The sequence below is a fragment of the Pelophylax lessonae genome, assembly GCF_965119305.1.
Source record: "Pelophylax lessonae genome assembly, chromosome: 3".
Classification (NCBI taxonomy): Eukaryota; Metazoa; Chordata; class Amphibia; order Anura; family Ranidae; genus Pelophylax; species Pelophylax lessonae.
Window position 1 is genome coordinate 100547207 of NC_138770.1, and position 17135 is coordinate 100564341.

Genomic DNA, 17135 nt, shown 5'->3' on the forward strand with positions numbered 1-17135 from the left:
TCTGGGAACCCCTGCTAAAAAATTACCATATCTACAACTCATGATACATTAGTGTGATGGTCAGTATGTAGAAATAGGGTCATTGGGAAGAATTACCCCCTTACAAAAAAATGTAAAAGATCAATGGTGTCCATAGGAACTTATCTGACAGGCAGAAGTTGCTCATTGCGTAAGGAACCCCTAGCAACCTCTGAAGGAAACCTGAATGAGAAACCCTGCTGTAGAGCGAGAACAGGGAATGATGCTACCTGAAAAGAGTGCAGGCAGACAGCACAGGAAGTCATCAGAACACAAGGTTTTTTTACAGGTGTATTTTTGCACTTATAAACTTTATAACTGAAAAAAGTTTTGATAAAACTTTCAGTGGTATAATTAACAGAGCAAGAAGCAGCAAGTAACAGAAGGTCATTCAAGTAAACATTTCCCATTACTTCTAAGCCCTAAATCGTGAACCCTTTCCCTCTGTTGATTGGTTGCAGATGCCAAAAGGGGGCTTGTTCTTACTCCACCACATCAAGGGAAAACAGCAAACAATTATGTACATTAGTAACATTGTATTATTCCAGGACAAACTTAACCACTTTACCACTAGAGGATTTTGCTGTCTTACGTCTGGGCCACTTTTTGCGATTCGGCACTGTGCGAACTTAACTGACAATTGCGCTGTCGTGCGACGCCATACCCAAACAAAATTTACGTCCTTTTTTTCCCACAAACAGAGCTTTCTTTTGGTGGTATTTGTTCACCTGTGCGATTTTTACTTTTTGCGCTATAAACCAAAAAAAGAGCGTAAATTTTGAAAAAATAACAATATTTTTCACATTTTTTTTATATGGAATTACCCCCCAAAAAATGTAAAAATCTAAATTTTTTTTACATTTTTGGCCAATTTGTTTTCTGCTACCTATGTTTGGTAAAAAAAAATCACAATAAGCGTATTTTGATTGATTTGCGCAAAAGTTATTGCGTTTACTAACTAAGGGAAAGATTTCTGTCATTTTTGGTGTTTTTTTGTTTTAACGAGTAATGGCGGGGATCTGCGATTTTTTTTGCGGGAATGTGACATTGCGGCGGACAGATCGGACCCTTGACTGACAATTTTGACACTTTTGGGGGTACCAGTGACATTACTGCAGTAATCAGTGCTATATATATGCACTGTTACTGTAAAAATGACACTGGCAGGGCAGGGGTTAATTTTATTGGAGAGGGAGGGGTTAATGTATGCCTGGTGCTTACTAACGTGTGTGAGGGGAGGTGACTGAGTGACACAGGGACAGATCGCGGGTTCAGCTATGCTGAACCCTGCAATCTGACCCTGCCTGTCACTTAGGAGATCCGCCCGCTTGTGTTTACACAAGCAGGCGGATCTCCACACTAGATCCCCGACGATCGGGGAAGAGCAGCGGCGATCGCCGCTGCTCCTCCCCTGGCCCGACTCCCGCTGTGACTGAATACAGCGGGAGCGAGCCTAGGTCTACGTCGCCAGACGATAACGAACCACTCTACCGCAGTAGTGCTCGAGTGAGCAGACGGCAAGTGGTTAAAATGGGTCACATCTGGGACCTCCTCATCTGGGACCTCCTCATCTGGGACCTCCTCACTAATGAGTTTCAACCAACAGTGGGCTTAATTGTACAGATACAATGCTGGGACCTCCTCCACTGATATGTTTCACCCAACAACTGGCTTAATCTAAGGGATACAATATTGGGACCTCTTTACTGATATGTTTCAACTAACAATGGGCTCAATAACAGAGATACACAGCACTAGGACCTCCTCCATTGACACGTTTGACCCAACAGCGGGCTTAATTGTAGAGATTTAATACAGGGGCCTCCTCCACTGACACGTTTCACCCAACATCAGACATAATCATAGAGATACAACAATGTGTATGTGTCACCCAACAATGGGCTTATACATAGAGTTAAAATACAGGGATCTCCTCCATTGACACATTTCACCCAAAAGCACGACACGCAGGCTAAATCATAGAGATACCACAAAGGGAATCTCTTTCACTAACTAAACCGGGCTTAATCATTGTAGCAATACAACACTGGGACCTCCATCACTAAAATGTTTTCACGCAACACCATGCTTAATTGCAGAGATACGACACTGGGACCTCCTCCACTGACATGTTTCATCCAACACCGGGCTTAATCAGAAAGATACAACTCTGGGACCTCCTCTATTTGCACGTTTCACCCATCACTGGAATGAATTGTAGAAATTCAATACTGGGACCTCCTCCACTGACACATTTTACCCAACACTGGTCTTAATCGTGAAGATGCAACACTGGCACTGTTTCCACTGATGCGTTTCGGGGTAGTTTGATCTAGACAGTTTTAACAAAAAAAATATTTTAATTTTTTCACTGTGATAAGCTTTTGAAGCTAGTTGATGATTTAATGTCTCAGTAGTTTTCATGGAACAGGCTGTGCAGATGTGAAGAGACAACAAAACTTATGTGGAAAGACATTGGAAAGTACATATACAGCACTTATACAGATCATACGATCCATCAGACAGACAGACCTGACAAGAAAATGGTTCTAGTAGGCGTTCTCAAATAAATCATCCCAGAAACAATATTGCAGATGCTTCCCATATGCTATTACATTGTTTTAGAATTTCTGTATCTCTAAACTGACCTCCAACATTTAGCACGTTAATTCCTTATATATTTCTCTATATACATTTCTGCACATTTTACATATAATGGACAGGACATAACATTCTTTAGAATTCCCTGAATGCGCGGCATCAGTCCTGCAATTGCTGTGAGACGCTCTGTGCAGCGGCACCAGATGCATCCATGTTAGGAGATCAAGCAGCCATTGCTGCACATTGAGGAGTTATTAAATATTTTAATTACCAGCACAATTAAAAAAAAAAAAAATCAAAGGAGTCAAAAGGGTGAAGTGCTGTCATAAAAGAAGGAGGGGGATAAATACAAAGTATATTAAAAACCGTGAAGAATAGGCGATAAAGCAGATATTTTTGAGGTAACAAATGTAATTAAATGTTCTTCAGATTGATGTACTGTACATAAACGTATTATTGTGTGTTAAATCCTAGCAGAACTTTTGGCCACAGCCTGAAAAGAAAAAACGATCCCCTGCCAGCACTCTGTTTGGAAGAAGTAGTGTCTCTGCAGAGATCTGTCACACCCCCTACTGATTCAGCGCTAGAGCTCTCCAATCAGCAAAGCTCATTCTTCCTTCTAATTGGCAATACACAGGTGTCACAGAACCGTATAGACATTATAAATAGATAATACAACTAAAGCCGTTTGTTTTGTGGTGCTGCAAAATTGCCTTCCTGACGTTGCACGTCTATGAGTCAGCTGACTCATTAAAATCAATGTATTCCCTGTATGACTGATGTCACAATAGAGTGCTGACATCTGAAACAGAGCCTTGGAGCTGCTGATGTAAAATTCCCATGTTCACCGTTGTTGTATGTACGTCTTCAATTCATTTATTAACACTTTATTTCTCCAGAAACCTGCTGCTTCCAGATGGGGTACCTCCAGAGCGCCAGTGGGCTCGCTTCTATGTTAAGATCTACCGCGCTGAGGGTCTACCCAGAATGAACACTAGTATCATGGCCAATGTTAAGAAGGCACTTATCGGAGAAAACAAGGACTTGGTGGATCCCTATGTCCAAGTAGCATTTGCCGGGCAAAAGGTAAGTGAAATGGAAATACTTAAAGTGTGGGAAATTAAAGAAAAAAAACGGAGAAAAAAAGACCAAGAACGGAGCAATTAAACCCCACTGATTGCTCAACTCTCAGTCCTCAGCCTGCAGAGAGCTAGTGGATGTCAATCGCTGCCAGAGTTGTATAAAGTACTCGAAAACCCATACTAAAAGTACAAGTGCTCGATCAAAAAGTGACTTGAGTAGAAGTGGAAGTGCTCGATCAAAAAGTGACTTGAGTAGAAGTACTAAAGTATTCAACATTTTTTGTACTTAAGTATTGCAAGTAGTTTTTTTTTAAAAATGTTGCCACTCAAGTACTGAAAGTAAAAGTACCAGTAGTTTTGAAAAAAAATTGCTACTCAAGTACTGAAAGTAAAAGTACAAGTACTGTGTTATGTAGTTATTAAAGAAAGAAGTCAAAAGTTTGAACATCATATTGTTTTTTATTATTTCAAATGCAGCTTTTATTTCTACATACAGTAGCATTTATTTTCGTATGCGCTGATAATACACATGTTTTGAGCTCCATGAAACCTGCCATCTACTGTTCTGGCAGTGGTAATTTTTATAATTGTAACAAGTAACTATGCAGCACAAAAAAAAAATATCGGAGTAGAAGTATTGAAATCATTGAAAAAATGTAGTGAAGTAAAAGTGGAAGTAGGAGAAAAAAATTATACTCTAGGAAAGTACAGATACCGCCTTTCGGTACTTAAGAACAGTAGTGAAGTAGTTCTACTTAGTTACTATACATCTCTGATCGCTGCTCTCTGCTTTCCCCCCAGTGATCACTGGAGCTCCAGGCTATAGAGAGGGTAGGAGAAGCTGGCTCAGGCTCTCAGCAGAACTCTAAAAGGGAATTGCCAGACAACGGCTTCCTGTAGAGCAGTGCTTCTCAACTGCGGTCCTCAGGACCCACTAACAGGCCAAGTTTGCAAGATAACTGAAATACATCACAGGTGATATAATTTGCTGCTCAGTGATTGCAGTACTCTTCTTGTCTGCATCTTCCCAAGGTAATATTTAAAATCTGGCCTGTTAGTGGGTCCTGAGGACTGGAGTTAAGAACCACTGCTATAGAGGTTTGAAGATACCAACCCATTGGTTCCAGTCAGGCGAACATCCAAATAACACACTTCGCTATTGTCTTCATAACCAGTAAAGGAGAGATTTTTGTCATAACAATTGAAGTATTCCAGAATTGATATTCTACTCCATTCCGAACAACTAATAGTATGTCATCAATAAATCTTACATAAATCTTAATGGACGACCTAAAGGGGTTCTCTCCTTCGAAAATTTGGGACCGCTCTCACCAACCCATTTAAAGGTTGGTGAGAGAGGGCGAAAACTTTGCTCCCATAGCGGCCCCACACCTCTGAAGGTAGAACTTTCTATCAAAAACAAAATAGTTGTGAGATAATAGGTACTCAAGAATATCTGCAATGTATAGCTTATATTCAATCGATAAATCAGTAAAGGTTTCTAAATATAATAGAATGGCTACCCCTGCAAGGTGATGGGGTATGGAGGAATACAAACTGGTAACATCACTGGTAATCCAATAAAAACCATCTTCCCTTCCCAATCTTTCATAATATTGAGGAGATGGTTCGTATTTTCAAGATAACCAGGAAGTTGTTCAACCAATGGCTGTAGCTGGCTATCCAGCTGGCCCAAATGCTCATTTAGGCAGTTGATTCCTGAAATAATAGGCCTGCCCTGTAGGGGATTTAACCCCATTGTGGGTCTATGGCAAATGATAAAAAGTGGGGAGAACAGGGTGGTCTGGTATTAGCGATTTAGCCTCTTTTTTGTCAAAAGTGCCTATTTTCATTCCCCTATGAACCAGATCAGTAATTACTGATCTGTATTTTTTAGTTGGATCCCCCTTGAGCTTGGTATAGGTCAAATTGTCCGACAATGTCAGACAGCCTCTTTTCTGTATGTATCCTCATTCATAATCACAATGAGGCCCCCTTTATCTGAATTGCGAACAACGATAGTTTTATCCTCTGTTGGGGTTTTTAAAGCTGTTCTCTCATCCTTTGTTAAATTATCGTGCCAACTTGTGTCTCCCCCCATTGCTTGATGTGCCAAAGCTATCAGATCCCGTTCTATAGCCCTTTGCTATTTGGTCATATCAGGGGTACGGGAATTCACAGGGTAAAAATCTGATTTAAGTTTAAATTGAATGGGCTTTGCAGTGCTATCGTCCCTATCATAGGAACCTGGTGGGTCGCTCTCCAGTTGGTGCCCCCTTTTGTTTAGTTTTTTTTGGGGGGGCACTATGTGCGCCACTATTCTCTTTGGAGTGCCCTAAGGTGTCCCAGGTCTGTTACAGTCCTATAGTGTATGCAAAAAAAAAAAATGTACTGTCGCCGCTAAAGTGTTTGGGTTTGGCTTGAAGAAAAAGTGGCAACCCTAGTACTGTCCATGCTCTCCAGCTCTCCAATTCCATTAATTTACTTTGAATATACTGAGCTGAGACAAGTTCTTCCCCAGCCTGCACTCCACAGCATGTATTGCCAGATTTGATTCTACAGGTGCCTGGAGCAGCATCCCTCTATGTGTTATTGATTCTCTTTGATTCCAGTTAAAGCTCATAATAGATCTTAAGCCCTGATAAAGGGGGAGGCTTGTGGCCCCTGAAATATATTGGCTGTCTTATTGTGCACCATTAAAACAATTTGGACTTTTTAACTTTTTGGTCTGATGTTTATTCTGCCAGTTTATTGTGTTGTTCTGCACTGTGTCTCTGTGTGGAGGCGGCCATCTTTGCAGAGGCAGGTCTTTGCTTCCTTATGTCAGAGCCTCCAGCAAAGAGAACATTACTGATATTACCAAAACTCACTCTAAATCTCCTCAGGTTGGAAGTTAGAAGCAGCAGTGCCTTAGATGATCTCACACTGCAGATATTACGCTAGGAGTTCCTTGGCACACTCACATACCAGGAAGTACACTACTATTTTTCGGGAGGAATTTCAGACAAAAGGGTTTTTAGCGTTTTTTAAGGGCACTGCTTAGGCACACTTCTAGATGTTCCCAGGGCTCAAAATTTAAAGTCCTGAGCTACTAGCCAGGCGTTAAGAGTTACTCGCCCACAAGTTGCCCCACCCAACCCCTACCCTGCCCCACCCCTAATTCCGCCCCTAAACACACCCTTGTAAAATTATCTCATTAAATTACACTGTTAAATGTTTTATGCATTGCCTAAATTAGCCAATCGTATTTTATCCTTTTTTTATTTATCACATTCAGATCAATGAATTATGATTGCCGATTGCTGGTATTGGTTCTTTTTATTTTATTCCTTATTTGGTGTGATAATTACACTGAATAAGGAAAAAAATATAAAAAAAATCAATACCAGCAATCCTATTTCATTGATCTGACTGTGATAAAAAAAAAAAATAAGAATAAAATATGATTGGCTACTAAAGGGACTGTACACATCATTACTACCTTGTTAAGTAGATAGTTTATTGCTATATTAAATATAGCATTAAAAAAAAAATGAAAACCAATGAATGACACTTTCACTGATTTAGGATGCAGAGAGACTTACAGTGGAGCACAGCACTGGACAGGGGAGCAGGAGCTTAACAAGCTGGTGATTGGTTGCAAGGCAGTCCGAGCAACCAATTAGCAGCTTGTTAATAGGAAAAGTAAACTTTGGCAGCTCCCGCCCAACCCCCGTCTCCGCCCCGCCACCACCTCATCTAATTCTTTACCAATTCCCGCTGTATGCCAGGCCCTGCTAAGAGAATGACAAGGGGTGGAGTCTGGGAGGAGAACCGCCTCCCGTTCAACCCTGCCCCCCCCCCCTTTTGATACGGCTCCACACTCGCCCTCAGCTTATTTCCACTCGACTAATGCGAGCAGGCGAGTTGAAATTCTGAGGGCTGCCCTAGGCTATTACATAGCAAATCCTTAGGATAGCAACTCTTCTTCAGTTCAGGCCTACTTTGAGACAACATGGAAAGCTTAAAGTGAATGCTAAGATCCATCCACTGAGGATTGAAGCTGCTCCTCTCAGCTTATCTTAAAAATGCCAATGTTTGACTGCCTTACATCTGTACAAATGACAGCTCAACATAAGAGCATCAAACTTCTTGCTTGTTAAAGTTTTTAGAGGAATGCGTGCAATTCTCAGGATGTATCTCCTTTATTTCACAGTTATCATCCCTTAATGTCAGAGAACAGGAAGACTAAGACAGACTGAAAGCTTTAATAACCCCCAGATCCTGGCAGAAGCAATTATTTTATATCCCTACGGCTCAGCACTGGCAGTTAAGGGCAGGAAACAGCGCAAATTTAATAATGTCACAACCTACCACCAGTTTTTAATTCAACCAATAAAGCATATTTCACTAGAACAAGCCTACTCCTCAAGTCTTTTCCATAAATTAACTCCGGCACAAGAAGCGTTTTAGCAATTCATGAAACGGCCTCGTATTCCTATGAGGATTTAATGATTATATTTTACGCTGTCAGAGAGCCGAAACTACCTAGAATTAAATTTGTCCAAGTTTAAAAGCTGGCATCAATTATGGAGGACTGGAGCAAGACCGGAGGGGATGATAAGGCAGGATTGCCATCTAGTGGCCTAATAGTAGTATAGAACATCAACTTTTTCATATACCTATTTCCAAAATGCAATGGACACAATAAACTGTAAGTGGCGTGAGATTAAAGCATCATGCACGTGGGTGAATTAAAATACTTCTAGTGGCTCGCAGAAATATACAGTGTATAAATTATTGACTATTTCAGTGTGTAATTATGAGTTTTAATAGGCGCATGGTGTTTAGAAGCGTATGTGTATAAACTAATTATTGACTAGAATATTCATTTATACTGGCCACTGGAATTAATTTACATGCATACACGCCTGCTTACATGCACATATGTGTGTAAATTATGCCGGTATGCTCCTCTCTGAACAAAGCTTTGGGGCATTTTTTCTTTTATGCCCCTGAATGCTACTCTGAAATGCGAACCTAAACGCCGCAATGAGCATGGACACATTGGCTGAAATAGTGCTGCATTCAGAGACATAAAAAAATAACATGTTCACACTTAGACCCCTTTTACACTGAGACACTTTTCAGGCATTTTCGCATTTAAAAAAAGCGCCTGAAAAGCTCACGAAAACCAATTTCTTTTAAAATCAATGAATGCTTTCACACTGGGCCGAAAAGCACTTCAAAAGTGCCTCAAGATGGTTCTTGAAGCAGTTTTCGAGTCACATGTCCTTTAAAAAGAGCACCGCTAGCTCAGAAGTGCCTGAAAAGCGCTTTAGCCCTTTCACACTGAGCTGCTTAAAAACTGCTCATAGAACTCTGGGCGCTTTTGCAGCGCTTTTTTAGGTGCTTTTCAGGCGCTTTTCAGGCGTTGGCAGTGCGCTTTTTTTAACCACTTGCCGACCGCCCACCGCAAATATATTCAGCAGGCTGGCTCGGCTGCGTGAACCATAGTGCCTATACGGTCCTAGGCACGCTCGCACCCCCATTAGACAGCGGGAAAGCCGAATTCACGGGGCCGGTGGCTGCGATTGCCGCCGGGCACCCGCGAACGCTCCCCGTGGAGAGAGAACAGTCTGTTGTTTTCTCTGGAATCATCACAGAGCGCCTGTGATCCTCCTATTTAAAATCCCAGGTCTCTGTGTTGATTTCACAAGTCCCTCCCCCATACAGTTAGAAAACACCCCACTGTAGTAATATCAATTGTCCCCCCAAAAGTGTCAAAATTGTCAGTTAGGAGTCCGATCTGTCAGCAACAATGTCGCAGTCCCGCTAAAAATCGCGGATCGCCGCCATTACTAGTAAAAAAAATAAATAAATAAATAAAAATGACATAAATCATTACCCTAGTTTGAAGACACGATAACTTTTGCGCAAACCAATCAAAATACGCTTATTGGAATTTATTTTTACCAAAAATATGTAGCAGTATACAAATTGGGCTAAAATGGTAAAAACATTTGATTTTTTAATTTTTTATTGGGAATGTTATATAGCAGAAAGTAAAAAATATTGTTTTTTTTTCAGAATTGTCGCTCTTTTTTTTTTATAGCGCAAAAAATAAAAATCGCACAGGTGAGCAAATACCACCAAAGGAAAGCTCTATTTGTGGGAAAAAAAGCGTTGAACGACCGCACAATTATCCATTAAAGTAATGCAGTGCCAAATCCCAAAAAATGGCCTGGCCATTAAGGGGGTAAATCTTCCGGTCCAGAACTGGTTAAGGACACGTGATTCAAAAACTGCTTCTAGAAGCATTTTGAAGTGCTTTTTGGGCGCTTTAGAGGTGCTTCCCATTCATTTCAATGGAGAGGGGTGTCTGTGAGGCGCTTTGTTTAGCATTCCATACATGCCCTTAAGAGGCTGCTTGCAGGATTTTTTTCACTGCCCCACCAGCGCACCACCCCAGTGTGGAAACATTCATTGTTTTCAATGGGAATAGGTTTTCGTGAGCTTTTCAAGCGCTTTTTCTTAGCGCTATAGCGCTTGAAATTCGCCTCAGTGTGTGAAAGGGCTCTAACACCAAGGACTGCTGCTCCTCTGAAAAGTGATCCACGCTCATATCACTTTTCAGAGGCACTTGACCAGTGGTGAGGCAATGAGGTTGATTTACTAAAACTGGAGAGTGCAAAATCTGGTGCAGCTCTGCGTATGAAACCGATCAGATTCCAGGTTTTTGTTTTTTTTTTTGTCAAAGCTAAATTAAACATGCAGAAGTTAGATTGTCTACCATGCACAGCTGCACCAGGTTTTGCACTCTTCAGTTTTAGTAAATCAACTCCAATATGTCGTCTCCTCACTGCCTTTTTTAATCCCTTATGGCTCTATTAATCTCTGAGGGTTTCGTAAACATGAGCAGAATCTCGCATTTTTGCTTGCGTTTACTAAATTCTCAAAAAACACGTTTGCAGTGCCATCCATTGTTAATGGCAACCCAAAAATGACAAGCAGGCAGAAAAATGCGCAACAAGTACGGCAAAAAATGCGCAGTTTAACCACTTCCCGCCCGCCCTATAACAGAATGACGGCGGGAATGTGGTTGTGTTATCCTGACCGGACGTCATATGACATCGGCAGGATAACACAGCTCTGGGCGCCCCCCGGGGGCGCGCAGAGTGGCAATCGGTGATGCGAGGTGTCAGTCTGATCAGTGAAGGGCCTGGTTTGGAACCTGGGGGGGAACCCCACGTCGTTTTTTTTTTTTTCCCATTTTGGCGTGGAGTTCCCCCTCAAGATTCTCACAGCGCAAGTCGCGCCGCAAGTCGGATCACCCTGATCCGACCTGCGGTGCGACTTCCATTCAAATCAATAGGCTCCCATAGGGAACCATTGATTTTGAATGGAAGAAAAAAAAACGTATAACGTGGCTTAACGCACGTTAAGCCACGTTATTCAGCCTTTTAGCAGCGTCAGACGTTTTTACAGCTTGACGCTGCAGCTCCAGAACCCACAGTTCCTGGGTTTTTTTTGGAGCTGTAAAACGCCTATGCCACTTGGAGCTCCTAAAAGCTCTATGTGTGCATGAGTCCATTGAATAACATGGATGGGCGTTCTGCAGCTGCAAAAAAAAACGTCTGACGCTGCTAACAGCAGCTGTAAAAACGTCCAGTGTGCATGAGGCCTAAAGGATTCCTGATGAAGAGTAAAAAGTCCCCACCACGGACCTACTAAGTGTAGGTTGAAGACAAGGACAGGTGGCAGGCCTCGCTCCCCACCATAGATGGTTTAAACTGTCTGAGCAGAGGCCGGTTCTATGCCCCACTGGAGACTCTCCTCCCCTGGCCAGCCTCAACCAAGCTGTCCCAGGTTCCCCTTAACCGCCCCCTGCTGGCAAGGTTGGGAACCCAGATTCAGCCGGTGAGTAGAGAGTACCTGGAGCAGGGCTTCAGCCTGAAATGGGGGTCAGGAGGAGGATTGGAAGAGGGAGAGTGGGAGGGGGCCAAGGCGCTGCACCATGGGCCTCTGGTTTGTACTTGCCCCCTGGGCCAAAAGTTGCCAGTCTGTCCCTGGTGTGAATGCAGCTCTAATGCAGCACAACTGAGTGCATTGCAGCAGTTGAAGGGCAGTTGCAGCGCAGTCACATTCACTTGATTGGTAATAGGGGGTATTATTCCTGCTGTGACCATGAAACAAAGCATTGTGGCTGCAGTATGTGTACACCCCCAGCGGCTGCCTCTGTAGCTATAGTGGGGAGCGGTTGGGGCTGGTAAAATTGTGACTCAAATGTGTGGTTTTACTGCCCTCCAACCTCATGTGTAAAAGAGAGCTAAAAGCGGCATTTTGTTCTGCCTGTGTGACGCCTAGGGCTCCCATTTACTCAGAACGCTGTGCAAGGTGTGAGCAATGTGTTTCAATGCGTGAAAAGAATTACAGCAAGTTTTGGAACGCAAACACACATAAATGTATGTAAACGCAATGCAGCACATGTAAACGCAACTCTGGAAAAAACAAAAAAACGAATTTGGTTTTCTTGATGACCTGTTCACAACAAAAACATATTAGGCTCCATTCACAATTGCCATTTTAGAATCCCCTGCTATCTCAAATCGCACTACAATCACAAAACAAATGTTCGGGTGCCATTCATTTTTAATGTGCAATTTTTGCTGTGATTATCACATGGCAATCGCAGAAAACTGAAACACGTAAATCTTGTCACCCAAAAGAAGCTCCTGCTCCTTTTTTGGGTGACAAGCTTGAACCCTTGAGGTCTAAATATTTGACCCTCCCCCCCAAGAGTTATCAGTAGTTGGACTTGGACTGCAAAGCATATGCTTTTTAATATAATACTGTTTTTCAAAATGTTGAGGTGCAAGTAGGTGGTCTTGTCTAGGGCACACAATAGTCTACCACTTCTTACTCACTTTGAACCCCAATGATGTTTCATGCATGCTCTTTGTGTTTCAGGGAAAGACGTCTGTACAGAAGAGTAGCTATGAGCCCATGTGGAACGAGCAGATTATATTCACTGAGATGTTCCCACCCTTGTGTAAGAGGATGAAGATACAGATCCGAGATTCTGACAAAGTCAATGATGTCGCCATCGGGACCCACTTCATAGACCTGCGCAAAATCTCCAACGAAGGCGACAAAGGTAAAGCCGGCATTTCCAGGGACCAGTAAGTGGATTTAGGACATTGGACTCCATTCACTAAAGCATATTGCATGCAGTATTTGGGTCACGTGACACATTTTTCCAAAATATCGCATGCAATACTGAAAATGTCAAATCACTATCCCTTTATGCAGTATTTACCTAAAAAAACAAAGACGTTCGGCAAATATAAAACAGCATTAAAGGGAATTCACTAAAATAAATAAATAAATGCATGTGTTAAATAAGAAGTGGCCTTCTTCGGGTCTGGTATGGATTTTGAGGGGGGGGGGGGCCCTCTAGTATTAGTGTGGGGTCCCTCCCAAAATCCATACCAGACTCTTATCTGAGCATGCAGCTGGCAGACCAGGGGGGGTGGGGGTGGAGCGCCCACAACCGCCCCACCCAACCCCACCCCATCCCAAACTATACCAGGCCACATGCCCTCAAGTGCACCTTGTCCCCATGTTGATGAGACCAAAGGCCTTTTCCCTATCCACAACCCTGACCCGATGGTTATGGAGGTGATCCTTATCAGAATTTGGAAGCCACAACAAGGGGCCCCCAGATCCCACCCCAGCGTAAGTGAGCAAGGGGTACATACCCCTACTCATTCACCAAAAAAATGGGCAGAGTAAAGAAATACAAAGACACAGTCTTTGACAAGTCCTTTATTAAAAAAAAAAAGCCCCCCCCCCCCCAAAAAAAAAATGCCCGCTGCCCCCAAAACTAAATCCAGCCTCAATCACAATGAAAGCCAGCTGCTCACCCACATGTAAAAAGAAAAAAAACGATCCACATCTGACGCTTTGTTTCTGCCAAAAGACAGCTCCTATGCCTACCCACCATTAAATAAACTAAAGGGCGGGTTGACCCGGTGATGTTACTGGGTGAAACCCGTCCCCTTGTGACGTCATCAACTCACCATGCCCCAGTTCTGTGGATCTGGGAATACAGAATTAGCAGTGATGATGTAATAGGTAGAATAGGAGTTAAGCCAGCAATACAGGGTACAGAATTTGTCTGGTTCAGCAGGAACCAGCCGAGTTTCGATCCAGTTTTGGGCAGGCTGGTTGTACATAAGTTGATCTATCGATTGCCTTGTGTACAACCAGCCTGTTGGAAAATTGTCTTGTCTTGAGGGCAGAGACTGATGTGAATGTGCAATATATATGTAAAGCACTGCGTAAATTGATGGTGCCATAAAAGTACCTGTAATAAATAAATTAACAAATCTCTGGGAGTTTTTTCAGCCAGGCTTTGGAATGGTCTACACCTATACCAAGGACATTATTCAACTTTATTCAAAGCTGGGCAGTTTGTTTTTATCTATAGGCCCTTCTTACCTACTTAAGCAGTTTGTGGGTAAAAGTGAACTAACCCTTTAAATTAGATTTTAGTTTCTCTCTTTCTTCCTCTCTGTCTTGTGCAGGTTTTCTTCCAACCCTGGGTCCAGCTTGGGTCAACATGTATGGCTCTACTCGGAACTACACCCTGATGGATGAGCACCAAGATCTGAACGAGGGGCTCGGAGAAGGGGTGTCATTTCGGGCCCGGTTGCTTTTGAGTCTTGCTGTAGAGATTTTAGACACAAGTTCTCCTGAACTCACCAGCTCCACCGATGTGCAGGTGGAAGGAGCACCCCCGGTGGCTGATGTAAGTATTGATCCTTTCTGAGCTCATACATTTTACAATTCAGGTGCAATATTTGTACAACTCACTTACTGTACACAGTTGGTGTCACTACACACTTTACAATCTGCCTCTACAATCTCTGTAAAAATGATTTTTATAATTTTTGATTATGATTTAATAAAATATGAGGATATACCTACACTATCCAATCAATTTGTATCCAGTCAGGCAGGCTCTTGCACTACATAGTTGGTGGTAGAGCTAAGGCTTGGTTCACACCTAGGCGTTTTGTATTGCTTTTTGAAGAAACAAACTACAGTCCATTTAACATGGTTTCCTATGGGACATGTTCACATCTGTGCTTTTTTCAGCCGCTGTGTTTTGGGAAAGGAGCAAAACATTTTTGGTTCATTAGACTTCAATGGAAAAGCTGCGTTTTTGGTCTATTTGTTATGGTAAAAAGGTGTGAGTTATAATGATTTGGGAAAAACCAGACCTATATAGATGAAAAAAGACAAAAAAAGAGAGGGAAGATCTTACCCCACACTGGATGGACTTTTAAATGGTAATTACCAAATAAAATGTAATAGTCAAACAGATACAGTATCTCAAAAAAGTGAGTACACCCCTTATATTTTTGTAAATATTCTATTATATCTTTTCATGTGACAATACTGAAGAAATGACACTTTGCTACAATGTAAAGTAGTGAGTGTACAGCTTGTATAACAGTGTAAATTTGCTGTCCCCTCAAAATAACTCAACACACAGCCATTAATGTCTAAACCGCTAGCAACAAAAGTGAGTACACCCCTAAGTGAAAATGTCCAAATTGGGCCCAATTAGCCATTTTCCTCCCTGGTGTCATGTGACGCCTTAGTGTTACAAGGTCTCACCTGTGAATGGGGAGCAGGTGTGTTAAATTTGGTGTTATCGCTCTCACTCTCTCATACTGGTCACTGGAAGAACAACATGGCACCTCATGGCAAACAACTCTCTGAGGATCTGAAAAAAAAGAATTGTTGCTCTACATAAAGATGGCCTAGGCTTTAAGAAGATTGCCTAGACCCTGAAACTGAGCTGCAGCATGGTGGCCAAGACCATACAGCAGTTTAACAGAACATGTTTCACTCAGAACAGGTCTCACCATGGTCGACCAAAGAAGTTGAGTGCAGGTGTTCAGCGTCATATCCAGAGGATGTCTTTGGGAAATAGACGTATGAGTGCTGCCAGCATTGCTGCAGAGGTTGAAGGGGTGGGGGGTCAGCCTCTCAGTGCTCAGACCATACGCCACACACTGCATTGGATTGGTCTGCATGGCTGTTGTCCCAGAAGGAAGCCTTTTCTAAAGATGATGCATAAGAAAGCCCGCAAACAGTTTGCTGAAGACAAGCTGAATAAGGACATGGATTACTGGAGCCATGTCCTGCTGTGGTCTCATGAGACCAAGATAAACATATTTGGTTAAGATGGTGTCAAGTGTGTGTGGCGGCAGCCAGGTGAGGAGTACAAAGACAAGTGTGTCTTGCCTACAGTCAAGCATGGTAGTGGGAGTGTCATGGTTTGGGGCTGCATGAGTGCTGCCAGCACTGGGGAACCACAGTTCATTGAGGGAACCATGAATGCCAACATGTACTGTGACATACTGAAGCAGAGCATTATCCCCTCCCTATGGAGACTGGGCCGCAGAGCAGTATTCCAACATGATAACGACCCCAAACACACCTCTAAGATGACCACTGCCTTGCTAAAGAAGCTGAGGGTAAAGGTGATGGCCTGGCCAAGCATGGCTCCAGACCTAAACCCTATTGAGCATCTGTGGGGCATCCTCAAACGGAAGGTGGAGGAGCGCAAGGTCTCTAACATCCACCAGCTCCGTGATGTCGTCATTTAGGAGTGGAAGAGGACTCCAGTGGCAACCTGTAAAACTCTGGTGAACTCCATGCACCAAGAGGGTTAAGGCAGTGCTGGAAAACAATGGTGGCCACACAAAATATTAACACTTTGGACCCAATTTGGACATTGCTGTTAAGGAACATAGGGAGGTTAATTTCTACACACCTATGGGACATCACTTTCCCAACCAGACCACACTATGGAAGATGTGATTGTTTTCGTTCTTAAAGGGAACTTAAAAACTACTCAGAAAAGGAAAACGTTTGAATTAAGAATAATTCTATTTTGACACAAAGGATAACAAACTAAATGTGGACCCCAGTTTTCTAAGGCTCAGTTTACATCTGGCAATTTGGGATTCCAAATTTCACTGCAATACTGTAGTGGTAAAACACATCACATGTGTTTGGATGCCATTCATTTCACTGCCAGATCCGACCAGCAACAATCACGTTTTCGTGGTGCCACAGATACACCAGTGGGATTAAATTCTGACGCACCATTAGCATATCTACAGCCCTGAAGAAGTGGGAGTCTCTGTTCCCTGGAAACGCATTGGCTTCAACATGTTCTGCTACTACCATTAAAACGATGATCTTTTTATCTAAGTTGGTCTCTTATTTTGATATCGGGCGCTCCTTTAACCTACTACCACCAGCACCTTCGGAAACGACCATTAGACCATATCTAAAGGCACTAAGGCAGCAGCCCAAGCCCTCCAAAAGGGCCTACCGCCACCTTTCTATTCAGTCGGGCTGGACTCATTG

General features: G+C 42.7%; 1 protein-coding gene across 12 annotated transcripts in view; it reads left to right on the forward strand.

Annotated features, from left to right (window-relative positions):
• OTOF (otoferlin) overlaps positions 1-17135 on the forward strand; it is a 588950-nt gene that overhangs the window by 440833 nt on the left and 130982 nt on the right. For all 12 annotated transcript variants that reach the window (XR_014225011.1, XM_082249402.1, XM_082249403.1 and 9 more), the window contains exons 13-15: positions 3519-3705; positions 12651-12837; positions 14270-14493. Coding sequence is in view for 11 of the 12 variants with exons in the window: in XM_082249402.1 (XP_082105528.1) it covers positions 3519-3705; positions 12651-12837; positions 14270-14493 (598 nt within the window). In the remaining variant the exon portion in view is untranslated. The remainder of the gene's footprint in view (positions 1-3518; positions 3706-12650; positions 12838-14269; positions 14494-17135) is intronic.